General features: G+C 41.6%; 1 protein-coding gene across 1 annotated transcript; it reads right to left on the bottom strand.

Annotated features, from left to right (window-relative positions):
• Positions 1-3,173: 3,173 nt before the first annotated feature.
• hibadha (3-hydroxyisobutyrate dehydrogenase a) lies at positions 3,174-26,659 on the bottom strand. The gene is made up of 8 exons (XM_075449789.1): positions 26,558-26,659; positions 25,253-25,413; positions 24,992-25,101; positions 24,160-24,281; positions 12,042-12,175; positions 10,942-11,018; positions 5,794-5,950; positions 3,174-4,668 (listed from the first exon to the last, which is right to left on the bottom strand). Exons 1-8 carry the CDS (start codon positions 26,625-26,627, stop codon positions 4,510-4,512), a joined length of 990 nt encoding a protein of 329 aa, XP_075305904.1. The 5' UTR covers positions 26,628-26,659; the 3' UTR covers positions 3,174-4,509.
• Positions 26,660-27,098: the final 439 nt, after the last annotated feature.

Here is a 27,098-nt window from a genome sequence, read left to right as displayed (position 1 = left end):
AAAATTTCGAGATTTTTGAGGGGTCCAAACTCGAATAGCGTCCAGAATATGTAAAGGCAATATAAGACTAGAGATATTGCAAAAGATGTCCTCCAGGTTCGCAGAAATACAGATCTTCAAAGAAAAGGAGTGGCCCTACATCCAAACAGAGAAAGTATAGCAATCAAAAGAACTATGTGATTGCTCTCTTTAAAAAAAAAAATAGCTCTGGCAATGATTACCAAGAAAGGGTATGAATACTTTTAGACATGGCATTGAAATAGATTATAAACTTTGTTGAAACTTCTACATAAATTCAGACACAATGTCTTCCTGTCGATGGCACACTTTATGTTATTTCCACCCATAAGAAACATATTTGTCATGATAAAAATTCCTCATCCGATGGTATTTAGGGTAAATATGAATATGAATAATTTTGGGTTAAACTGTCTCAATAGGATTAGTGTTACATTCACTAATCTATAAATAGAAACATAAGTCACACATGAAACTCTGAACTCTTGCTGACACATGAGATCCGTGTTGTATCCTGGTGTTGACACAGTCACTGTGGTGTGTCTGGTGTCCCACCGCTGGCTGCAGGGCTCGGAGGGTGAGGCCCTCTGGCTCAGACCGGCTGGCTCGGGACTTTGTCGGTCCCTCGGTCGCTTGCGTCCCCTTCAGACGTCAGCGGAGGGCGGCCTCACCACTTCTCCTTTACAGCCTGCTTTCATGTGTCCTTTAATGAGGAAACCGCCGGCTCAGCAGCTTGCTATAAAACACAGGCAAATTAAAACACCCAAATATGAATCAGCTACACTGCCTAATTCAGCAGGCCAAGCCAGAGGCGTAGCTCTATTTTAGAGAGACCTCAGGAGGAACAGAACCGATTGTCTGCAAAGGCAGGATGCAAAATAGGTCCCCGAGGTGTGCCATAAGCTGAGAAGTCACGGTACTGGGATAACAATCACCTCCATATCTTAACCCAGCAAGTCCATGATTTTTTTGACAATCACATGAAGATAATCTTCAAAGCACACAGCTATGCATAGTGCATAACAAGTGCACAACATCCCAAAGAACAATAACATTGAGTCATATGCCCACAACACAACTCCGGTCACCAACGGCTCGCCACAGTCTGCTACAACTGCGACTGCCACTTAGACAACAGCAGCTCCATAAAATGATGAAGAAACACAAACCCTCCAAAAAAAAGAGCGTGAAATAAAACAAAACCACATTTGTTTTTTTCCTCTCATTTCATTGTAATAATGGAAATAAGGGCATCATTCTGAGATTAGTGCTGCTATTTCTCCCCAACTGACATTAAGCTTTATACGAGTGCCTGTTGAAGAGTTTTTAAGAGACAATGGAACAACAACCCACTGAGGAGAAGTATGGCAAGATCATCAACTGAAACTTCAAGCTGAAAAACACTGATATGAGGGAGCAGACTACCATGGGGTGCACATATCAGTCAAGAGGAGTACATTTGGAAACAAATATGTGGTATTACCTATTAATCAAGTTTATTTATACATGCCAAGATTACAAAGATGGCCAAGAGGGCTTCATGATTTATGCCCCATTTCTATTTCAACATCCTGCATTTGCATTGGAAGGCTGCTATGTCAGTATTAAGGTGGAGAGTGAATTATTCCAATGTGGCTGGATAACATGGATTCCCATGAAATCTGATACCAATATCCATGTTCCTCAAATACTGGCATCCTTGGAATGATTCATCATATAGAACCAAAAACAAGGTGAAACTTTTATTATCACATGGATTGTTTTATGCCATATAATGTATAGTTCCCATCCCTGCTTACATTGATGAACCCTTAAAGTTTAATTCTATTAATTTTTTAAAATAATAATAATACATTTTGAAGTCGACTTTCAAAACATCTCGAGGACACCGAAAAAAGAAATGGTCACGGAGACAAAAAAGAAACTGACATACGATCAATGTACAAAAAACTAAAAACAATGTAAAAAAAAAAAAAAAAAGGCAGTGTCTCAGAAATTAAGTGGACTTGTTTTTGGACTTGAAAAGAGAAAGAGTTGATGTATTCGATGTCTGGTGGTAGAGAGTTCCAGAGCCGGGCAACCGAATGCCCTGCTCCCCACGGTGGGGACTGATGTACATGGTAAAGCATGTATCCCGATACATTACTTTGGACAAAGACACGTGCGCATTAGTTGCATGCATAATTCAGCATATTGGGAACATGAACAATTTGGTGAATGTTTTCTTATGAGCTATCAGGAAAGTTGACCACCAATCTACCATCTTAATAGCTCTACATTTCCCATCCTCAAAAATAAAATAAAATAATTACAAACAAACGCTGTTAATCTCCACAATCTCTAATGTTGTAAGATGTAACTTCTGTGCTGGTAAGAATTAAATACAAACAAAATATATACATATATACAAACAAGACAACATGGTGCTAAATTTCAATGTTCATTTTACCTGAATTAACCAACTGATTAAAAGTTTGCTGGACAAGAAGAAACCAATTGTTTTCTTCCCTCATAAAAGACAAAAAGAGGTGTGCTGTCTGAGAGCATCGGAAACTTTAACCGTACAAAGATCTTTAAAATCCCTGTTTTAACAGACTGCGGTGCTGTGGAGGTTTCACGGTCAAAAAAACGACAACTCCTCTACACAGTAGCACCAAGAAGATGCTCGGGGAGAGAAACTTGTGAAGGTTGGAGCAGACTGTGGAAAAATGACACCTTTCTGCGGGACAACAACCAAAGACAAACATGGCCCGGTGCTAAAGAACTGTTGAAAAAGATTGCTGTGAGCTTCCATTAGGATCCCATTAAAAACGGTTAAAGTTTAACTATGCTTTTGCAAGAACGACTCCTTCGAACCTAAAAGAGTTTGAAAGTACAGCAATATAGGAGTGGCACACACTACTATCAGAGAGACCAAGAAAATACTGAATGGACACAAGAAATGTTTGGTGGGCATCACTGTCAGCAAAGAGTCTGCAACAACATTCTGCGAGTGAAGGGTGTCAGCAACGGTTCACTATATAAAACATTATATAAAAACTTCTCCCATTGTTCGTGTTATTTGGCTAATACAATCAAAATAGTTAGAATTTATGAACGGTAAGTCATAAATGCATTTTCAGCGAAACACAAAGTAATCGTACAAAAACACCAGATACACAGAACATCTTTTATTTTAGGCTACAGTGTGATTGAGAAACAGTTTGACAGAACAAAGACAGACTGTAGACACGATCAATGCATTTTACTAAAAAAAACAAACAAAGAAAAGACGGCCCATTCAGATTCCTTTTCAATGCTACACAACAACGCGCAATGTAAATTATGTACATATTCAGAGTAGGGAGGAATCATTCCGCCCCGACACTTTACATAGATGTAGTAGATGCATACAGAGGTGGAGAGACAGGAAAATATATGAGAAGAACATGGACCAAAGAAGGTGCTCGACAGTGATAAGGTTTTGTTGCCGATAGTATAAAATTTAATCAGTATTGGTCACAAAGTAATACTCAGGGGGCTCAATAAGCAGATGACAGTAGAGAAAAGAGGTAAGTTCAAATGTAACGATATCAAAACAGCCCAGCACATCGCACTGCGATGCACACGGTACAAAAATAACCAGATATTTTTCTCACAGTATCGTTAGAGCAGACCTGGCCAACCCAGCAACTAATGACTTAAATGTATTACCTCAGAACCCAGACAATTGTAACTTTAGTGTTTTCACAAGGTAATAAAAAAAAAAAAAAAGCAGTTAAAATGAATTATTAAATAACCAAATTAACAAATGAAATGATGCCCCCCAAACAGGAAGGAATAAGTGCGACCAAATAACAACCCCTTCCTGCCAAAGACACCGAATGGAGCAAAATCAGTAAACTTAGTGTGGGCAGTTTTGGTAATTTCGCACGAACCACCGTGAATATGGGTAACAGAAATAACAGTTAACAGAAATATAACACAACCTCTGCACTCTCCTCCATGCTCCTCAATTGCATTCCCACCATGATGTGAATCCCTTTTCCCCCTGTCCTTATCACTGAAAATGTTCAGGCTCAAGTCATTTGGGCAACAGGCATATAGTGTAAATCTGACAAAAACATGCTTAATCTATAGCATCCATGCAATTATCACTCATCAACCATCCTGAAAAATCATACAATAATTGCATTGTTACATGTAAACCTTCCACACCTCATCCAACCACTATACCTGGTTTTTCAGTTGCATTCCACAGATACTGATCGAAGGTCAGTTTTAGCATTTCCTTCACGTAGAGGGAGGGACAGGGATAGAAAATATAATTCAGCTAATGCAGCAAGGGGACATGTGTCAACATACAGTATGTTAATCGGACTGCAGATCTGTGCCTGAGCACAAGGCCTCAGTCTCTCCTGAGTAAAGTGGGATAAGGGACACTGGGGTGTGTGGTTCAGATGTGTGTATTTGTGTTTGATAGCAGCACAGTCAGCTGTACACCCCCTTCATTTACTGTCCTTCCTCCTCACGCAGGAACTGGAAGACGGATGAAAAATCCTTGTTAGCGTAGCCGCGAGAGCACATGACTCGGAAGATCTGATGGGCAAGGGAACCCAGAGGGATGGGTGTCTTTGTGTTGGTAGCTGTGTTTTGGGCCAAACCGAGATCCTTTAAAACAGAGACATGAGAGAAGTAAGAGAAACAAAGTCAAAATAGGGAGTTTGGCTGTAGAAAGGCTTATTTTTTTAAACCAGGACAATTGGTGTTTATCATCAAATTTCTTAATTTCAGTCATGAGAGATTAGTAGAAACTTTGAACTCAATTCACTTAATAATGCAGACACTGCCTGGTGTTCTAGAGCATCGACTGTTCATCTCACACAAAAAGAGTTTAAAGTGAAACAAAGCAAAGCAAGTGATACAAACAAAGACAAAATAATAGACAATGCTGCTCAAACAATGACTTCATATTCAAATGGCTGATGTTTTGATGAATAGTTAACAATGCGACTTATTTATCAAGGAACAATGGCAAGTATTCACTGCAATGCGTGAAGATGTTGGTTGGATAAACCAAGCCTTCTGAAGATGTCACCTGACACCTTGGTTGTGTATGAGTTTGTTGAACCAACTTGTGTTTTGTACACCTGGAAAGGGGGTAAGGATAGGATAAGGATGCTTCTGGAGGATGAGATATCAGATCCAGATCTTTACAACTGATACACAACAACAAATTTAGTACACAATTCCTTAAGTGAGTCAGCCATGTTTCCCAGGTGTTGGGCTCTTTTGGGTCTTGTTTGGCTGGTTAAGGATTGCATAATTGCATTTTCAGATGATGTGGCTCAGTTGGTTTAACTGTTAGACTTCTGGCTTGCGATGTGGCGGTTTGCAGCTGAGTCCAAAGCAGCTGGGATTGGAAAGCTTAACCTCTGTGTCTGAGGCCACTGTTCTTTCCCAGAAAATGGCTTCCTGCTTCGTGTTCGAGAAGAATCTCGGGGTCAAGTTCACTAGTGGTGGAGGACTAGCGCAGATATCCCCGCAGATATTCATTCCAGCTTTTACATATGGTCATGAAATGTGGGTAGCAACCAAAAAAGATTCCAGAGAAATGCAGTGTCTGGGCTGCTGATCCATACAAAATGGAGGGTTGAATGAATCCTGAGCTCTTACAGGCTAAATACAAAATGAAGAAAACACCTATGAGGTGATTATGAAGTTAATACAAAAGTAAAAAAAGATGATGATAAATTATTAGAACAAAACTTCACACAAAGTTAGCAGGTCTTGTACCTTGGCCATTAGTGTGGTTCCAAAGCCACCCTGGTAGTTGTTCGCAGAGGGGACTCCGTCCATTACTCCAGGAACAGGGTTATACGCGTCGCTGGACCAGCAACGACCTGAGGACATGTTGAGGATTTTTGACAGAAGTTTGGGGTCCAAACCCAGTCTATAACAAAGAGGAAAAGACAAAAGTCAGTCACTCCTTCGGATCAGTGACCCCGATTTGTGAAATGGTGTTCATTATATTTGAGGTACAAGCTTGCCGTTCTATTGGTAACGGTAACATTTTGAAGATGTTAGCTATAGGAATCCCAGAAAAAAATAAAAAATAAATAAAAAATCAAGAAAAACATGACGTTATATATATGATTCCTCCATGAAAGGGGAAGCAACATGGCAAAACGAGTACAAGATTGTAATGGATAACTATACATTTAGATATCCATTTTCATTTTTAGGCATTTAGGAACTTAGTATCAAGGAGGTGAAGTAAAAAGACAGCAAATGTAGAAAAGGAAAGTGGATAAAGGAGGAAATAGGGAGATAGTGAGATGAACAAGAGCATCGATTATGGTGTTCATTTTCAAGAGTGTAAAGAAGCTATGTGCAAAAAGATGAGTGTGTGTGTGGGGGGGTGCCTACTGATTCAAGTGACCCCCACTGAACCTTAAGCCCGGCTGTGACCATTCCTCAGTGTTAATGGCTGAAGGCTTTGTAATGCTGGCTAATGCAGTATTGATGTTCACCACCAGAACTATCCTTCATCATCCCTTTTTCAAGAAAGTAGAGGAGGAGAAGTGGTTAAGCAGCACAGGGGAGCCATAAACCTCGCTGTCACATTTCAGAGGCACACTCTTAGCTCTGCTGCCCCATTTTGAGGCAACCTACTTTCATATGCAAGAGGACAAATGTCCAGGCTATGATAAGAGGCAACAGAGAGGAAACCAGACAAAGGGATGAAGCACAGACAGACAGAAGCAAAGAGTGAAACCAAGTGCCAACCATTACAGCAGGGAGGGTGTAACCGTAAAGCCTGTGTTGGGCATTCAATGTGCCTGTGTAGTGCAGCTTTTGTATATTAATGGTTTAAAGGCCACTGTAAAGCTGACCACATCAAGTCCTAGCTGCCTTAGTTTATTGTTACTTACAGGCCTGTAACTCTATTCTGCTCTCAATATGACGATTAAACCATCATGGGTCCTTAAAGCCAGCAGTCTCCCTCCCTCCTTTTCTCCACCTGGCTTTCATTCTGCCATTACTAGCACAGTTTTATTAGCTGTCTCCTAACTAATTAAGAATAAGGATTGCATTTACACTCTCTCTGCGTTTCTCCCTCATCTATTTCACTCCTCTTCATGTATTATGTGTTCTCTCAGACTCTGTAAATTTTTTGACAAACAGCTTTGGAAATGCGGCATCAGTGACTCTGCATGCAAGTTTTTTTAACAGCAGTCTCCCTCATGATGGCTTTTTTTTTTTGTTTACGTCTGTATGCATGCCTCGCCATCCTGCTTCATCTCTTTTCTTCCTCCCCCCTCGGCATCCATGCTGACACCTCCCTGTCTGACGACTCTTGGGGACATATGTTTGACATCGCACACAAACCCAACGCCACCCCCTCTAAACTCTCGACACACACACACACACACACACACACACACACACACACACATTAACACAAGCAGGCTGCCCCTCCCTGCGTTCTGGGTCAGCAGCTGAAAAGGTTACTGGCTGAGCTACAATAAAGCGCGTCCGAGCGCGCAGATCGTTTGTTATAGCGACCAGAGACGCTGACGGGGAGCTGTTGTCCTCTGTTAACGATAAATCAATGAAGTTCCCCTCTTGCTCTCTTCACACATTTACACACACATACTCAGCTGTGGTTATTAGCTGACGCAGTGGTGTTGCTCCTCGCCTGCGGTAATTTGCGTGGAGAAGAGGACATGTCACGCTTTAACAAGATTGACATGGATAAACAGACATGAACGGTGAAACAAACGTGTTGCTGTTCAATGCTGCTGCAGATTAAAAAAATACGAGAGATGGAGCTGCAGATGAAAAAAATAAGCTCGAACTGTGCGGGTAGCTCGAGCAGGTAGAGTTCATTTGCAGAACTGATATGAACTGTCTGCTTCATCATGATTAGCTTCTCGTTCTCATCTGATGCCACAAGGGAGGAAGCCCAACCCGTTCCCCGTTTATTATTTCATTGAAGAGCTAATGAGCACATTTACACACAGAAGCGTTTACTATCGCATTTATAGAGGCAGCAAGCACGTTTATCGGTCACGTTTAATCTTTGTCGCAACATATGCTCACAATTCATTTGAGCTACGGAGAGCGGAGGAGAGATGCTTGCTGTGGTAAACCTTTTCCTATCAACAGGCAAAAGGTTTGCATCTTGTTATACAATTTGATTTGACTGTACCACCCCCATCACCCACCCATAGATATTACGAAAAGAGCACGTGTTCACACCTACTTTTATATCAATGACTACATGATTGTATCCATGAATGGGTGAGATACATAGATGTGCAAGGTGAGCCGTTATGTAAAAGCGTCACATGCCCTTTCAGATCAGTCGTCTCCCTCTTCGTCTTCCTCACTTTTCATCTTCATTTGTATAAATAAGATCACTGCTGTTCCTCTGAGCTACTCTCAGCTTAACATTCCCCTCTTTAAATGACTGGTTGGTTGGATACAGAAATTAGTGTACAGGCATCTAAGAGAAAGAGAAGATTAAAGAAATAAAAATGATTATAAAATTACATGTACAGCAAAAGTGGATTGGGAAGAAACGAGGCCAAAAGCAAGGGGAAAAAAAACGGATGCTAAAGATATGGTGTGAATGTAGCTTTGGGAGTGTGTGTGTGTGTTCATAATTGTCATGCGTGGCCATTCCTTGCACTCAAAGAGCGTCACGCTCTGCTGGAGACGGCCAGAGCTTCCATCTGAGATCAACAAATTAGCTCCATGAACAGAATGCTGTGCGTGTGTGTGTTTGTACGATTTGTGTGTATGTCAGCATGCGCAGCTACACACACGCACACACAGACACACACACGCATATATATTTGAAGAAAGGGCAGCTCTATCAGACCCAAGTCCAGTATGATAAAATGTTATTGCCGTTTTCCTGTAAATTGGCTGTGAACGCTCAGTCTCCTTTGTGTTGGACTGTGTTGGTGTGTGTGTCTGTACACATGCGCCTGTGATAGCGTCCTCTCTGCATAAGAGGCTGGGCCGCAATGCAGCTTGGGAGATTTGCGGGTATGTGTTCTCTCTAAATGATGACAGACTTTGTCAAGCCCTCTAATAAAGCCCCAGAGATTGTTGAGTAAGAAGAGAGGGAAACATGGGAACACACACACAGACACGCGCATGCATGTATTATCGTACTATTAAGACTGCATATGGGTCAGTATTTCAAAAGTATGATGATACTTCAGATTCAAAGTGAGTGGATGCAGTAGTAAGGATACATTTTTTTCTGTAGGAATACATTTTAATGACAATGTACTGTGTGGGGCTGCTGTACTGGTGTAAGACCTCTCTTTTCATTATATCTGGACGTAAATCGGCATCTGTGTGTGTGCATGCACGCTTCAGAGACAGCGTGGCAATGTGTAAATCTGTGTTGCTCCCTTAATGCTTCCATATTTCAGAGGCCTAGTGAGGGGATTTATGTGCGACTGCTCATGCCAATTTTCTTCCTCTGTCTCAGCATAGATAAATCAGTCGCACTAACACAGCTGCACTGTGAAAAGAGCAATTCATTTTAACTCAAGCAAGCACAAAACTGGATGCACGTACAATTTCAAATTGTAAAACCCATAAAAACACATAATAGCGCAACAGTCACCAGAGGAAACAGACTATTATTGACAAGGGATATGCATAAATGGAGTAGAATAGAAATGCACAAATCATTCACCTGAGGGACAACGAACTTACTGCGGGTAATCTGTACTCAAAAAATCTGTACTCAAAATCCACTTTCCTGACCCTGATCCTGACCCTTATGAGACGGTAGGCTACTGGTTAAATTTGTAAGACTTCATATCCCATCATCCCTAGCCACTTGCCAGACAAAGAACTCGAGGAAGAAGAAGCATGAAGACGAATGGGATTTCTAGCTGGTGTTCAGAGGCACGGTTGTGGCAGGATACAAGAGTGTGCTCCATCAGCAGATGTAAATCAGACTCTGTGGCTCCACCGCCTCATCCATCTTGGTCTTACAGAGACTTGACCCCTTTGTACCTCCATAAACTTCCCACAGTCACATACACATTTCTAAACGTGTATTGAACTAGTAAATTAGAGTTACAGCCTTATCACTGCTGTAGTAATTGTTTTTATAGTGATGGCTATATCTAAGGGCGATTTCATGGCTGAATTAATACACGGCTAAATGGTGGCACCTTCAAAATGTCTCCCGTTTGAGTTCAAAGGACATATTTCCTGTGAACCCTGAAGGTGTTTAGATTAAACTCATTTGCACCTTTTCAAAAGAAAAATTAATCCAAGATTAAAGGTGGGGTCTGAGATCTTGGAAAAACGGTTCCTGCAAGCTATATTTTTGAAAATACACAACCTTGCCTGAAGTACCCTTCAGCCCACCCCTCGAAACCACGCCTTCAAAACACATGAACGAGTCACGAGTCTGTGAACGCGCAGGGGGGAGGGGTGAGGGGGGCTGACGGTTGATTGGCGTGTCAGAATCCAATAGAAGTAACTCTCATCATTACTTCTATTGGTCAGACATTTCCTCTTGCTACACCCTCTACAATGGACTAAAATATTTAGTTTTTTTTCCAAACATTCTATTTTAGTGGGTGCAATGGGGTCGTGAGGAGGTTTTCAGACAATATGATAAAAAATGCTCCAGAAAACATCACAGACCCCACCTTTAATATATTGAAATCTGGGTTTTCTCATACACGCCAACCTTTACACGGGACAGGTTATTTGTGCTTAATATTAATCGCCAACCCATGAGCATCCTTAAGTCGGTGTCCCCACAACTATTCCCTCGTTTGATTTACATAAACTTTTGCCATGTAAATGACACTATGCAAGCTACAGATTGACTCTTGGTTTTTGTTTTGGAATAGCAGTTAGCGAACCGGTTAGCACAGCTTTTCCTTCCAGTACCTGATGCCAAGGTTCATGGTCTCAGCAGTCCCAATCATTCCAATGGCTAGCAGCATATTGTTACAGATCTTAGTAGCCTGGAGGGTTGTGAACAGAGAGAGGAAGAAGGAAAAAGTGCTCCTTATGCATACAGTACATTGAGGTTTGCAAAGCAACACATAATGCACAATGTTAAGAAATTTAGAACATGTGATGGAGAAATGTGTGATGATTTGACTTCAGAATAAACTTGTGATGATACATTGATGTAGGGACACGAGAAGAACCTTTAAAGGGATAGTTCGCCTCTTTTGACATGAAGCTGTATGACATCCCATTTTAGCAACATCATTTATGAACATTGACTTACCCCCCGCTGCGTCCTGTGAGCGGAGTCCCAGCTGAGTTTTGGAGTTGACGAAGGTAGTCCGGCTAGTTGGCTGGGGACACAAAATAAAGCGTCTTGCTTCTCAAAACAATATGCGTTCAAAAGAGTGATACATTTGCATCAAAATCGTTGTCCAGGAAAAAGTCAGACCTCACATCGCTTGGCGCTATTTTTGCCTCCCTTGATATCAATGCATCCAATGTAAACTGTGCAGACCGAAGAGCGGACCGAGCAGTCCCCTGCTTCCGAGCAGTAAACACCGTAACAGATGCGGCTATCGCTAGGTGGCCTGATGCATTGATATCAAGGGAGGCAAAAATAGCGCCAAGCGATGTGAGGTCTGACTTTTTCCTGGACAACGATTTTGTGATGCAAATGTATTACTCTTTTGAACGCATATTGTTTTGAGAAGCAAGACGCTTTATTTTTGTGTCCCCAGCCAACTAGCCGGACTACCTTCGTCAACTCCAAAACTCAGCTGGGACTCCGCTCACAGGATGCAGCAGGGGGTAAGAAAATGTTCATAAATGATGTTGCTAATATGGGATGTCATACAGCTTCATGTCAAAAGAGGCGAACTATCCCTTTAAGTTCGACATGTTTAGATAAATTGGATAAAATCATTTGTTTTATCTTAGCTTGTCACTTATATGTAGAAAATAAAGCAAAACATTTCAGAAACAAACAAACTCCATTATGTCATTTCATTCCCATTTTGTCTGTGTGGCTTTACCTGTCCGGTGCCAACTGGTCCACAGTAAACAACATTGGCACCCATGCAGGTGAGCAGCTCCTGTGCAGCATTGTATTCCTCCTCTACTCCGCCAACCATGAAAGTCAGTTTGGCCATGTTGGCAGCCCCAACACCTAAACACACATCACATGTACAGTATTGAGGTTATTAGAACTGAGCTTCATAATGCATATATTTGACTTAATCGAACCTAAGTCTGCAAGGCAGCCCAAGCCAAACATGCAAATCTGTAAAACCAATTACCAATTACCAAAACCAATTCTTGATTTCATAAAATAACAGGAGAAATTTAATCACACTAAAATATATGAATTTGCTGCACAATTGACATCATATTTCAAACGCTTGACAGTTTCATTTCTGTGCAACTGTGTCTCAAAGGTGAGCTGTGTACTGTTCTGTGAGTGCACGTGTACATGACGCTCACAGTGGGAAAAACGTGTTAAGTAGTGGTGCACCAGAGGGACAGAGGTATCTTTAAAAGCCGATTGTTGCCATGATCCACTCCACAACCCTCGTGGGAACCCTTGCCTTTTGTCTCGTCACCTCTGCTCTTTCACATTCGCGCAGACACACAAACCCACGTACACGCCAACAGCTGTGGCTGAGGCTAGCTTCCCTCATGGGGGTATCAGTGACAGGCGTGAGGGGTAATTAACTTTACACTTTATCATGTTCAATTAGGCGTCCCTCCCCATGCCTGATGGCTTAAGGAGCGTGCCATGTTGTAGGAGGTAACATGCCCCCCACTCCCCATCCCAACCTCTCTACAGGCTCCTTAATGCAGAAATAACTCCTTTTCATAGAGGACTTTAGCCAGCTGGCCTAAACCTCTTATGCAATGGACGTGTCCCCTAAATGCTTCTATGATTGGCCCTGAACCTGTGACACACAGTGAGGATTAGGATAAATAGAAATATGAGTACAAATACACACAAAAAAAAAAAAAAAAAAGTAAAACAAAACGAATCCACTAACAGACCATTTGAAAATTTGAGGCGATCGAGACAAAATGTTTTGGCAGAAGAGATAAAGGGCACCTTCAACAAACATATATGCAAAGTAACAGATTTTTTCAATACAAAAGAAAATAGTCCCATTTCCATCAAATGGTTTTATTGGTAGATTGAAAAACTTCATTTGGACAGGTTGAGTCAAAGAGAAACATAGCCGAGTTGAGGCCGTTTTTGCCTTGTTACAAGTGTAAAAAGCTTATCCAAATGAGCTCAGATGGAGCAAACATCTAACTGGGAATGACTGATAAGCTGTCTGCTTCTCAAGCAGAATGAGAAGATATAATACAACGTGTCTGACTGAAAATAATCTCTCCTTCTTTTTCTCTTGCAAATGGCCAAATGGACGTTACTTAACTTTTCATAAAGTCTTTTTTCCTGCTTTTACTCATCCCTAGCTTTGTAAATGGTTATTAAAGCCATGAGTAACGTATCCTATAATGTTTTCATGATCTGACAACACCCCAGCTACGACAGCCAAGTTTTTCATTCAGTTAGATGAAACAATTCATATTTTCTGTTTCATCATTTCAAAAGTCTGCATCCAGTTTGCTCGACAGTGATAAAAGAGTAGAGTGCAGTTTCTGCGAAAGTAGCAGAGAAAGGAGATGAACTTCTAATCTCTCTTTAGGGTGCCATGAAGCTCTAATGAAAGGCTCCTAACTAGTGAAAACCTAATAATGCCAGTGTTAATAATTAAAAGGGAATTACTAGAGACAAAACAGCTAAAATCACATTATCAGGTTTCACTGTGGAGGAGAGGAGAGGAAATATTTACTGTATATTTCCATGGGCCATAAACATGAATATACATCTTACCCCCTCCCCCTTATTTAATTGGCTGTGCTGTTGTCAAGTGTATGATGATGCCACGGTGTGTTTCTGTGTGTGTTTGTCAGTGATGAGCTGTCAGCAGGTCATTAGGGCCACATAATGAAGCCCAAAGCCCACGCTGCGGCAGCTGCCTATGGGCCAAGGCTAACATGCACTCAACATAAGGCCACCACGGATACCAATCATACACACATATGGTCCACAGAGATGATCTATACATTTCTTCTATTGATATTCTGTGTCACTTTTTACAATCACATCTAGTTTAAATGAATATTCACTTGCTTTGAAACTTCTCTTTGTAACACTGTCATTATAATTTTTAAAGAAAAGGTAAGAAATTTATCAAGTGCTACTGCAGACTGTTGTGAAACTTTGCCAGTTTTCTGTCTCTTTCTCACTTCATTTTCCAGTGTTTATGCTGCAGGATGAGCCACACAAATGCAAACACATATGCCTAAACACACACACGCAGCAGTGTGACAACTTTGCAGGTTCATTAGTGGAGATCACTGTTTGCAGTCGACCAGAGAGGAGATTATTGATAACAGTAGTTGACGTGGTGATCGATATTTCTCCCTAAAGAGAGAAAGAAGGAGAGGGAGAGAGAGAGTAAAGAAGGAAAACGATCTTTCTCTTCCTACCTCCCAACATCCCTCCCTCAAATTAACTAATCACCCATAATAAGCTCTTATGATCTGTAGTGGATTTCTATAAGGAGTGACACCAGGATGATGGAAGATCCTTGTAGGTGGAAGAATAAGACATCATTAGCATAGCAGTGTGCGTGTCTGCTTGGGCGTGTGTGTGTAGGCATCTTGATGGTACCGGCGAGTCTGTTCATTGTGCATGAACTGAAGTGTATTTCTGACGTGTGATTTTGCACTGGTGTGTGTGTGGTTCATGCACCTTCACCGAATCGTGCTTGTATGAGGGGGCGCCCCGTTCACGGGCCGGTCCTGTCAGAGACGGATTAAAGAGGAATCCTAATGAGGCTTCCTGAGTGCCGGGTATGCCGGCTCATCCATCCCAGCGGGAGTGACAGTCCTGGATCGTTAGCACTGCACAACTACACATCGCCCCCTAGGGGGAGGAGACAAGGTGTGTGTGTGTGTGTGGGTTTGGGGGGGGAGGCATCCATAATACAAGATTCAGGGCAGAGACATGGAGACGAAAGGGTAGAAGAGGGAAAACAAGAGGACATCCGCAGGAGAAAGTTATGTAAGCTACAATAAATACATATAAAATAAAAAAGTGAGCATATCATTATCATAGCAGAGCACCAACTACTGTCCCCACTTTTAAGTATGTCAAAATGACTGAGAATTGAAAAAAGGAAAACCTCCTTGGGAAAAAGATTCCCTGGGTAAAAACACCTCTTTCTTCAGTCACTTTCACTTATCTAAATCTACGGGGAAAAACTGGTCGACTGAGAGGTGGGAGTAAACCTCCTCACTCCTGAAACATCCAACTCAAACGTTCCCAAACCGCACTGAAGATTGCTAATCTACTAATATTATAATGTATTTGTGTGTCAAACTGTATGCCCTGTGAAGATGTGGGCAGCGCCAGTAAGTTAGCCGCACATAGAGGATAGACATCTTAGCACTACTGAACTCCCCTAGTAACAAAACTAGAGTTAACAAGCAAGCGGTTGAGTGCCATAAGGATAGATGCCTCTCATCAGGTTTCAACCGCGGCATCATCCATGAACATAAGAGTGTGAAATGGCTCGTGTGAAGGCAAAGGAACATCAGTAAAACAACTCTGGTTTGATCCGTTTGTAGAGAATACTAAGTTCATTAGCACTGCTTTCATTACACACAGACAAATCAACCAAAGCAATTCAAGACGGCCGTATAACCTTTTAAAACTCAGCCCTCTCTGAAGTGGTGCGTGTACAAAGCAAGAATATGTGTGCACATGTGCATGCAGCATCTGTGAGTGTGTAACACTGACAGGTGTACATCCCAGAGCTGGCCGCCAGTAAGACGTCAGTCGGAGCTTCTGAGGCTGTGCTTTGGAGTCACAAGCCGCATGTAAAACATAAGCCCCGTTTTATTGGTGGTAGGTCTAAATTAAACTAGATTTGTGGATATGAGGCTACACACACATGAGGGGACGTTCCTATTTCTTGGTAATGAATGACGCATTTGATACCATTCCATCACCCTGCTTTTCAGTCAAGAGATTAGATGAAAAACTATTAGCAAATCAACATAATCAGCTCAACAAAACACCTCATTTGATCAAATGATAATGTCACTGCTCTAAGTGTAAAAATACCGGGAGAGATTTTGGATACACAAGATTTCATATCACACTTTTAAGTCCAAAAGTACTTTGTGAATACAACTCTACCCCTGGCAATATACTATGTTGTTCGCTGCTTACTTTGTAACTATATGTACATGTAAGGATGTCTTGAGTTGCTGTAGTCATCTTCAATTCTAAGAGAAAAGAAGAACAGCAATGGGAGTCGACTGCTTGGAGTGTAAGCCAATGGGGGTAGAATGTTTACGGGCCAACAACGCAGCCTCATGTGGTCCACCATTATAATTACACCCAAGGGCAGATCTTTTTCTCAAACAAATTAAAACCCAAAACAGGCCCTGTAAAAAGCACAGCGGATATCGAGTAAATAAGTGAAACGGGACATGGGAGCGCGCTAACCAAAATCGCTCACACAAAAATCAGCACTTTCAACAGTTTTTCTGCCAACTTTACTAATGCTTCACTGTTGTGTTAAAAACAGACTCTTTATCGGCTGCATTTAACAAGCGCCGGGCCATGAGAACCAACTTCAGCACACAAATGCTCCATGAGAACCTTGCGCGAGTAGGCGACTGACGAAAGTTTGGGTTTTTGGTGAAAAAAAAAAAAAAAAAAAAAGGGGAAGAAGGAAGGAAGACAATTTACAGTGCAAACACACTGTAGCTTCTTAAATATAAAACTGTTACTACTGCATTAGGAGTTTACAATCTATAGACCACTAGGTCAGCTCTCATCATCATTATTATCATCATCATCATCAGTAACCGCTGTGTTCCACAGGGGAGCGGCTGGTCAATGGTAAGTGACAGAGAATGGAGGGAGCAGGAGAAAGCCTCGATCAATCCTATCCCTGGCCCAATGAGACTCATCTAGGATAAAGCAAGTTAACAATGATCCCCAATTAGGCTGTTAGAGGGCAGGGGGATGACACACACAAACACACGTACTCACACACACTTACTGTTATTCAGACCCAATGTTAATTCGAGTGATGTGCAGTTTGGGCTATATTTGATGGACAGTTTCTGTATAACTCATCCACCAGCTGACTATTTGCCTGCACACACACACACACACACACACACACACACACACACACACACACACACACACACACACACACACACACACAGCAGATGACACTGGGGCAGAGTTGTAAGAACCAGCCCCCCAGCTGCTCTGAGTCTACCTCCATCTGGAGCACAAGCAAGAGCCCCCATTCAACTGCCCCTCCATCATTACCGTCCCTGGTCACTTTACCACTGCTCACCCTCCCTCCCACTATCCCCACACTCCACCTCTCTGTCACCAGAACCCGTCAGCGAGAGGCTTGTTATGCTAATCTGGTCTTTGGACAAGTGACGCTCTCCCGTTCTGGTTAGCCATGACAGACTGCGGCGGGGTCCACCCCCGGTCTGTCCAACGTGATTGCTTAGCTCAGTGTTTAAAGTTAACTAAACAACAAGTAGGCTCCAAGGGTCAGCTTCTTAAACAATTAAATTATCAGACTGGATTGAGTGGGAACTAGTACAGCGGTATCTAAAAAGCTACCACTTAGCTTCTACAAAAAGATTTAGATTGGTCTAAGGAGTGAGGCAAGTCTTATGCCCTCCTCACACTGGAAACGTGGCCTGTGCATTATGTGTGCTTTGCAGAACTGCTGCATCCCTGCTACACGTTTGTATTCACACCAACAAACTCTCTGTTGGGGCTCTGCTGTCGCACAACAGCTGCTTGCACAATTGTTATAAACACAGACATGCCTCTGATAATAACCCCAATTACACAGAGTTTTCTATAATCCACGTCTGATATGACTAGAAAAAATATGCACCAGGCCAGATTTCTGGATGCCTCACAGCTGCAGCACAGACCAAGCTGCGTCTCACGCAGACGGTGTGGATGCTCTCATTTGTTAACATAGGAACCAAAACAAAAGTCCTTAACTCACACATGTAAAATAGATTCAGATCAGCCCCACATCACTGTGTTCTTACACACAACAAGCCAACGTTGTCAAATCAGCTAAGTGAGTAGTTAGAGTAGCAAGTTCTGCGATGCCGGCTCGATGTCCGACTCTGTTACTACCTCCCTTGCTTTCTCAAAGCTTCGAACTTCGACGACAGATTCCATATTTGTATTATCGCACATGACATGATGCGCAACAAAGGCACATCAGTCCCAGCTTGAAAAGGCATATGCGAAGGAGGCTAATTTCTTAAAGCCCAACGTAGCATCTTTACATGTCTTATTTTGCCCCAAAATATAAACAGAAGTCTCGCACGAATAATAGAATAATAAAAGAGTTTGAGGAAAAAAAAGCAGAAAAGGGAACTGACCAATCAGTCATTTAAAAAAAAAAAAAGACTTATCTTTGGTCATTTGACGAATTTGACAACCATGAAATTGTTTCACATTAAAAGGTGGACAGTTGATCCAGCATTAGCATCGTAAAAAGTGTGACAAGAGACTGATTTTAGTAATAGTCCTAGTGACAAATGAACATGGTTCACATTTGGAATAGAAAGTATGGTGATATGGCAACCATGAGAAAAAAAGAAGAGTTTAAGAGAACTCAGATTAGGAAATACTGTACATTGAACTGCGGTCGGAACAATAATCAAAACATTCCAGTTTCAAAGTCCCTGTGACCATTAGATTCTAAACAAACGTAAAGTTCAAAGAGTTGGAATATTATCAAGGAAACATGAGGAATGTACCTAAACATAGTCAGAGGATTAAACCATTTGACAACACAATTCTAAATTGTGGCCACTCTAGCATTTTCCTCTGCTTGTTTACCTCTATCACAGCCTTCAGGGAATGAGAAGGGAGGTGAGTTCATTCTAAACTACATAAGTAGCAAGAGAAAACACTCCACCAGCCGATTTGATACAGCTCAAAGCTCAGGGGAAAAGAAGGGCCTTAAATTAGGAACGCTTTGTCAAAATACTGTGACCAAAAATCAAGTTTCATTCTTGATAAAGTACAATGATTAAATCAAAGAAATACTTATCATATAAAATGATCTAAGGTGTAATTATTTTTCAGAACCACGATTCAATAATTAAACTGATAAATTAAAGCCATGCGTGCGATTCTTCCATGAATTTTTGTGGTAGAAGCTCCAGGTCTTGTGGTCTGAGAGGAAGAAATAGTCTTTATCATTCGGTGGACTGGCACAGCGTTGACTGAGAAACCGACTGGTGCCAGCCTCGGCTTGAACAAGCTACTACAGGCTGGAGGATGACGTTCAAACTGTCAGCAAATGACACATTGCAAAACCCAGGCTGAGTTGATGTGGTATGGATATGATTAAAGTGGTGTTGAGACTCAGCCTAAAGAGGTAGTTAGCTCAGGAATAAAAGAGCTCACAAACAAGCAACATTAGCCTGAATGCTTATGCTCCCACAGCAGCAAACCTCCCTTTAGCTTTCATTTGCACCGATAGCTAACTTTCCCAGCACTGGGAAAAACACAATGAAAGGTTTTTTAGGGCCTTTTTAAAGCCATCGTGCGTTAGCAATGCGGCAGCCCACCATGGGCACACAGACACAAACACAGGCATTCTGGGTAATTACTGCTAACGACCCCGCCGCTTGTTAGAAAGACCTCCTATTTTTGCTGTTGTTGTGCCAACACCCTGGGTCTGTGACATCAGAGCTCGTTTTGTTGTGGGTCAGCGTTGCATGCGGACACTTTTAATGACACCAGACAGTGGTAGAAGAGTGTGTGCACAAGTAAATGTTAGCATGCCTGAAGAACCAGTGTCTAAGTTAATGAAGTAATGTCTATGTGAGAAATTGGTGAGAGTGCTGGGGTAGGACATTTAAAGATTACAACCCTGCTTGTGTGTGTGTGTGTGTCGGGACACAGCTGGCTAGTGTGTGGCTAAAGCCAAGACACACTGGTCAATGTGGAAGAATGGAAGCCAGCACCATGAGAAGAAGAAGAAGAAAGTGATTTTTTTTAACCTCTTTTTTTATACACAAAAAAAGGGTTAGGACTCCCATGGTTGCCTGCCAAACCTCGAGTGACGCACACAACAAATACGCCACCTCACACGACACACAAAGGGATTTATTTTATATCAAAAGAAATTGTACATTAAAAAAACAAAAACAAATGCTGGAACCACAAAAGAACAGGCTGCGACTGCAAAAATTTAAGAGTATGGAAGTGGAAGATCAGAGTAAGTCTGTCATTTTTCTTTCCCCAGAGAACAAAATCAGTTTCGACAGGATAATGCCTTCCCTCCAGCCAGCTAAATCCAAATTTGTCATAAGTACATCAGACACTATACAGTACATTAATCAAACATACGTGATATAATGACATGCATTTGTTCAACTCGCGTGTCAAAGTTTCACCTCACTTTATTTTAAATTCTGTTTCTTTTAATATGAGAACTAATTGCAATAAATGTGTCATTTGTCATGAGCTGAGCTGACCTGATCTCATCTGTACTTGCATGCCTCTTGCACGTGCAAAAACACAAACTTCAAGATTGTGACAGTACCCTGTTTGGGTAGGGTGCCATCTCCTGGTTAGAGCATGATATGTAACCTCATATCCCACCCAAAGATGAGGAAGGCAGGGCTTTTGGAGGGGTGGGGGGGGCAAAGTACATAGAAATTTTCCACTGAGTGGTAACACACAGGAACGCTTTTTCATCACACGTTTAGCTTATCAGGGTGACTCAAAAAACTTTTCTTTGCTGGCACATAGTAAGTTCAATGAAAAAGTATTTTTCTTCTAAAACAATAATGTAAAAAGGCAGTGAACCCTTGAATTTAAAAAGTGGAATTTGTTGCATCTTTGTGGCATACATTACTTAAACTGAACCCCCCCATAAAATGCCTGGTACCACTGCAAAGCAAAAGAATATGCTCGACACAGGATTGGTGGCTGCGTGCGGCATGTGTGCATGTGAAAGAAGAGTGCCTGCAGAGACCAGAGGAAGCAGGTAAATCATTGGTCATCTCAGGCTAGTAAAAGTGGCTTAGTTAAAAGACTGAAGAGGAAGAACCTTCACAGAAGGCTGCACACACAAAAGCTGCGCGCTGTCTGTAGTATGTAAACAGTGTACGTGTAAGGGGAGAGTAACAGGCTTACATCTCTGATCTCCCTAACTGCAGTTGGTCTGCTCTGCAGACGCCAGCAGGTAAACATGCCAACATGGGCTAAGTCTGTGTTTGCATGGAAGCAGGCAGGAAATACAGTGTGTAATGAGCAAGAATTAAAGATTAAGCAACATCCAGTGGAAAAAATGATCACAGTTTGCATTCTGACATGAAGGGAATTAGAAAACTTTAACTCGCATTCTTAAATGAAAAGGACTGAGTGTGGGCACTTGTGTGAAAAAGAGAAAGATAGAGAGAGGATGAGAGATGGACAGTTTTACTGCGATGTATCTCCTTCATGTCTTATCTCCCTCCTCTTGTCTCCTGCTCTCCATGTGAGGGCAGTTTCTCTCTTCTTTATGGCTCTTTATCTGACATGAAAGGCACTAACATGGGATACCCGCCATTACGGCTCCATCAACATGAAAAGCCCTGACACGGGATTCTCCACTGCAGCTCAGCCCATTAAGGACGACTGGTGATCCTGTGCTCTGTCAAGAAGCCGTCACGAGTAGACAGCACCAACATAATGAGGACTTAAAACCTTAACCTTGCCTTTAAGACCCCTGGTCAAAAGCAGCAATAAAAACCTCACGAGGGCACCCACTGGCTGGCCCGCTTAGTAATTACAACCCATGTCCGAGCACTAACCCAAAAGGTCCTATAGTTTAGATATACAAAGAGAGTGTAAGGCAGTTCAGATCCTAGGCTGAAGGGTCACAGGCGTAACACACTATGGTCTCTCTTCCCAAATGAACAAGCTAGCTGTCAAATTCTGCCTTTGATTCCGATACCACAACCATTAACTTCTCATTTTCTTCATTTATTGTCTGATCAGTGACAGCGCTATTAAAAATAAAGAAAGGGTTCCATGACTTTAGACGCAGCTTGCAAGCGCAAAATCGCCTGAAGTGCTGAAACTGACAAATTGTTTTTCGCTCGTTTAGAACCGTTTGAGACTCGGAGGCTTCACTGCCTTTTCATGTCTCAAGCTTATTTAAATTGGACGTTCTTGCACTAAAGAGGAGAGTGAACATTCAACTTGCTGTCAGCACGCAGTCCAAAAGCCAGCCACTGTTATGGCACAGATGGGCATTAGTGCATGTGGCACTGACAACCTGCGCCCATAAGGAGGTCCCATTCATTATGGATCGTTTAGAATCTAAACGATGCATACAAGTTTTGGAACATGCAGTACCTTCCAAAAATATAAATACACCAGAAAAATTCAAAGCTTTGCAGCAAAGCTTATGTGTAAGTCACTTTTATTGACATGTAAGAGTGTGACAGAATGGGAAAACACCAATTTTAAAAGACAGAACTGCTAAACACTATGAGGTTGAGTGCTATGAACACCATATCTGTTACTCCTCAGAACAGCGATCTTGCTCTGAAACATCTTATAATCTAATAATTATTGCTTTTAGTCACTCAGACAGTGATTTAAGACGTTCAACGGGGTCAGATAATACTGTTCTAATGTTCTGCCATTTTGCAAAAGCTTCTGTCAAAACAGAAAGAAAACAGTGAAAATCTGGCAAACTTTTTAAACACAAAAAGAAGGAACGTTCCAAGGGAAAGGGTGATTTGTTTTAGTTGTCGAAACAAGAAAGATAAATCTTCAGGGCAATTGCTAAAAACTCAAATGATCAGTGATTGCAGCGAAGAAAAGGCACGCTGTGCTTTCAACACAAGCTTCTCTGTGTGTCATCTGTGGATAGATGCTTAAAAGTTTCTTAACTATCAGCGAAGCTTGATGACTCGTATCCAACTCCAGTGCCTGAGCTAGCAGACCAGATTGGCATTTTCTGAGAAAGAGAACAAGAAGAAGAGACTGAGGGGAGACAATGACCATCTACATTGGACCGAGGATGAATGGAACAAAGTCTTTGTGGACAGGTCAGTCAAAGATTTGAGACGGTTGGTTAAAACCATCATCTTTACGTTTGAATATGGCAAACAGATGAAAGCATTTTCCTCAGTGCACAACCACCACCAGGTTTGGGGCGCTTTACTGCAGACAAAACTGCTGATCTTTGCAAAATCATAGATATACTAGCGTGGATATCACTCCAACTTGAGGTGTCGTGCTATGCCATTTGGACGCGATTTGACTGGTGCCACTTTTGTCATGCAACAAGACAATGATGACAAACACACACCTCAAGGATTTGAAGAAATACTTGAAGAAGAAAAAAAAGGATGGTGTGCTTTCACTCACATCACCCCACCTCAGCTCCACTGCACTTATCTAGGAAGAGCTTGATGGAAGGGTTTGAACCATGCAAGCAATCAAATCAAACTGCATCGGTAGAAACTGCTGTGAGTTGCCTTGAAAAATGTTGCTTGCATTGTTGATGTAAGAATTAGTTGATTTTTTTCCCCCTTTTTGTGGGTGCTTCATAAACCACAGATGTGCTGAAAAACCTTTTTGGGTACATTCATACTTTTGGATGCAGTAAAATATTCTGCCATTTGCAATGCATTTTTCAGAGAATGCCTCTCTTTTTTTCCGCAGAATATTGCCAACCACATTCTGCATGTACTACAAAAGCAACCATTTGTCTATAAAAATAGCCCGCAGGCCTTCCAGACTCGTCACAGATTAAAAATATTTGCTGCATTATCAAATGGAAAGTTTGAAATTCTAAGCATGAATTTCCCCCCTTGAGAGAAAATGATTATCTTCTGTTTTAAGATTTCCTACGTTGTTCCTAATTTACTTGGAGACACAAATGCAGAAAAATAAATAATGACAAATGCAAATGTGCAGGGATAGATTCTCCAGAGGTGAAGAGCTTCAAGACAAAGACAAATCTGTGCTTTAAAATGAAGCTGTGCATAACGCCTTACCTCCTGAAACTGGAGCATCCATGAACACAGCACCCATCTTCTCTGCCGCTACGGCCATGTCTTTAGCTACGGTAGGATCAATTGTCGAGGAGTCAATTAACAGCGTCCCCTTCTTCACTTTCCTAAACCAGGGCAGACAGAAAATGTGAAGAACACATGTACAGTGCATGGAATAAGTCTTTCTGTTCATACACTAAACGCTTTGCAGTTTGTAGAGTAGGGTTGCGTTGCGTTAAACATCACATGAGTCTGAGTCACTGCAACCATTTCAAAAATATGAACACCAGATATTTTCAAAGGGATGTGAAGATGATTTGGGCTGGACTTTTTCCCACAGTTGCTGTTCACACATAGGCTTCACAGCTTAAGGATGGAAATGCACGGGAAGAGGCGTGGGGGAACGACTGTTCGGAGCGCACAGGAGGCAATGGGTGAAGCTGAAATTAGGAAGTGGAAACTGCCATTTTCTTTACATGTTGAGAATCGCAAAAGTGGTTCCTTATTGTGTCGACATGAGTACTGCATGTCATCTGCAGCAAGGAGAGATTAGAGAGCAGCATACATGTCGGCAGAAAAGAGAAACTAACCAGCATGCACACACATAAACACACTTGCACAGCAGCAAATTTGGAATATTTACTGATGCATTCACATTCTCTCTCACGTGATAATCCAGAGTTTTTGGGGTTTTTTTACTAGAGAGCTGTTTGGAACATTCAAAAGTCCAAAGCGAATAATATGGATATTTACGCTCTCACAAGCCACTTCTCCAAAACATCCCAGGATTCCAGTGCATATTTGAAAGGGACTTGAGATATAAAAATTTGCTTACTTGAGGATGCCATTTGGGCCTGTGTAGGCTTCGATTACATTGGGACTAGAGGGCAGCATTGTGATGATGCGGTCTGCTTTCTCTGCCACCTCTGCTGGGGAGTCCATTACCTGAGTAACAGTCATCATCACACCGGATCATTAACACATATAAGCTAACACAAAAATGCTCAGAGAATTGCAGGGAGAATTAAAGAAAACATGGTGCGGCCAACAAAGGGTTTAAACATGGACATTTAATATGTTCCCAACAGCATCTTACCTGGGCACCGATGTCCAGCAGCTCTTTGCAAGACTCTGGGAAGACATCGGTGGCGATGACAGGATAACCGTTTCTTAACAGGTTTCTGGCCATGGGAGTGCCCATGTTTCCCAGACCAATAAACCCCACTGGCGTCTTTGAGGCCATCGATCGTGTTGACACTGATGTGGGAAATGAACAAACATTAAAAATGTGAAGAAAAAAAAAAGCTCAAGCCAGGAGTGGCACAGTTACACCTAATGTCATACACCCAAGGTCAAGATACTGAAGGCAAGGTTACTTCTCATAGTAGTTTGCAAAAAACATTATTAAGGAATTTTCTGAAATTCTGAAATTTCCTTTCAGTTATTGAAATAACTTAGTGATGTAACTTACATCGGACTTTTAGGAAGTCTGCTTGGGCTATTAAACATCTCTGGATCAGAACAAAGACCAGCCAGGCTAAGCTATCCTAAACTGAGTGGAAACTGGAAGTGGACCAATCAGACTCCAACAATAGGATTAGGCCAGGATATAGATGCCCAAATAGAGAGCTTAGCAGAAATAAGACAACACTGCAAACCTAATCAGATGATACCGTCACGCTATTACTTTAATAAATATTACAATATACTCTGCTGGCCTGAAATTGACCTCTACAAAGATGGTGTTCTAATGACATAACAGAACAGATTAAATATATATATATATATATATATATATATATATACACATACATATATATACAGAGAGACACACACACACACACACACACACACACATACATACATACATACATACCTATATACTTGTCTGATTCACATCATGATTCAGAAAGAAAAAGAGCTAAATGGTCTTTTTTAATTGTCTGGGATCTTTCATTTCACATTAATATTTATTGCTGATGACTCAGAAAAAACATAGCTAAATCTTTAATGCTTTCAACTTTTTAGTGGAGAGCCCATGGTTTTGTGGCAGTAAAGCAACCCAGACCTAATCAACAGTTTTGTGTAGTGATAGCCAATACCACCCACCAAAAAGAGATAAAGCATAGTCCTACAGAACCCTATAAAGGGAGCTATCTGTTCAAATGAGCCGTTGTTGCTCGTGCTCATTACTCATAGAGAGAACTCAGGGACATACTGTCCGGACTGCAACATTTTACAAACATGGGCAGCAGGTATTCACAGTTTCTTCTGAGGGCTAACAGGCTAGCTAGCAAATTGGAGTATGGAATATTCCGCTAGTATTTGTATAAAAGGAATACACATTCGTAAACGGAGAAAAGTAGGACAAGGGGAATTACGGCATGAACGGATACGTTACCAAAGGCAAAGTCGACATGCTTATTCCACCTTAACCATATATTCCGAGACCCTCTAAACAACGCAGCCATGCTTTTCTCCCCTTGACCTCGGCGTACGGTGACAGCTGTCAAACCAGGAAAGCCACAGTGAACTGTTATGATTAGCTGTATTTTTCACCAATCACAGCTGCGGATGAGTTGTTATAGCCAATAGGAGCGAGGCAAAGGCGGGATATCCTGTGATTTCACATGAAAGTGCCCTTTAGCTTCACTCTTACTATTTTACCCATTCTAAATGGCAACACATAAAACCAGCTGATTCAAGAGCTTTGTTTTTCCTGTTTGTTTTGCGTTGTAATATTAGGTATTTAGATTACCTGAGCAGCTAGCATGTGGTGTTATTAAAAGGGATTTTAAAATATAAATCTACGAGGCAATGCAATATAATTTGTGATCCGATTTTATTTTTGCAAGAAAAACATAGTTGCTATCATTCTAGTAGTAGTAATTGTTGTTATAGTTACAGTCGCTGAAACTTCCGTTGACTCCCTCTCAACCTTT

This window comes from Odontesthes bonariensis, chromosome 18 (genome assembly GCF_027942865.1).
Source record: "Odontesthes bonariensis isolate fOdoBon6 chromosome 18, fOdoBon6.hap1, whole genome shotgun sequence".
Classification (NCBI taxonomy): Eukaryota; Metazoa; Chordata; class Actinopteri; order Atheriniformes; family Atherinopsidae; genus Odontesthes; species Odontesthes bonariensis.
Note: the sequence above shows the minus strand (reverse complement) of the source record. Positions and strands in the feature narration are given on the sequence as shown.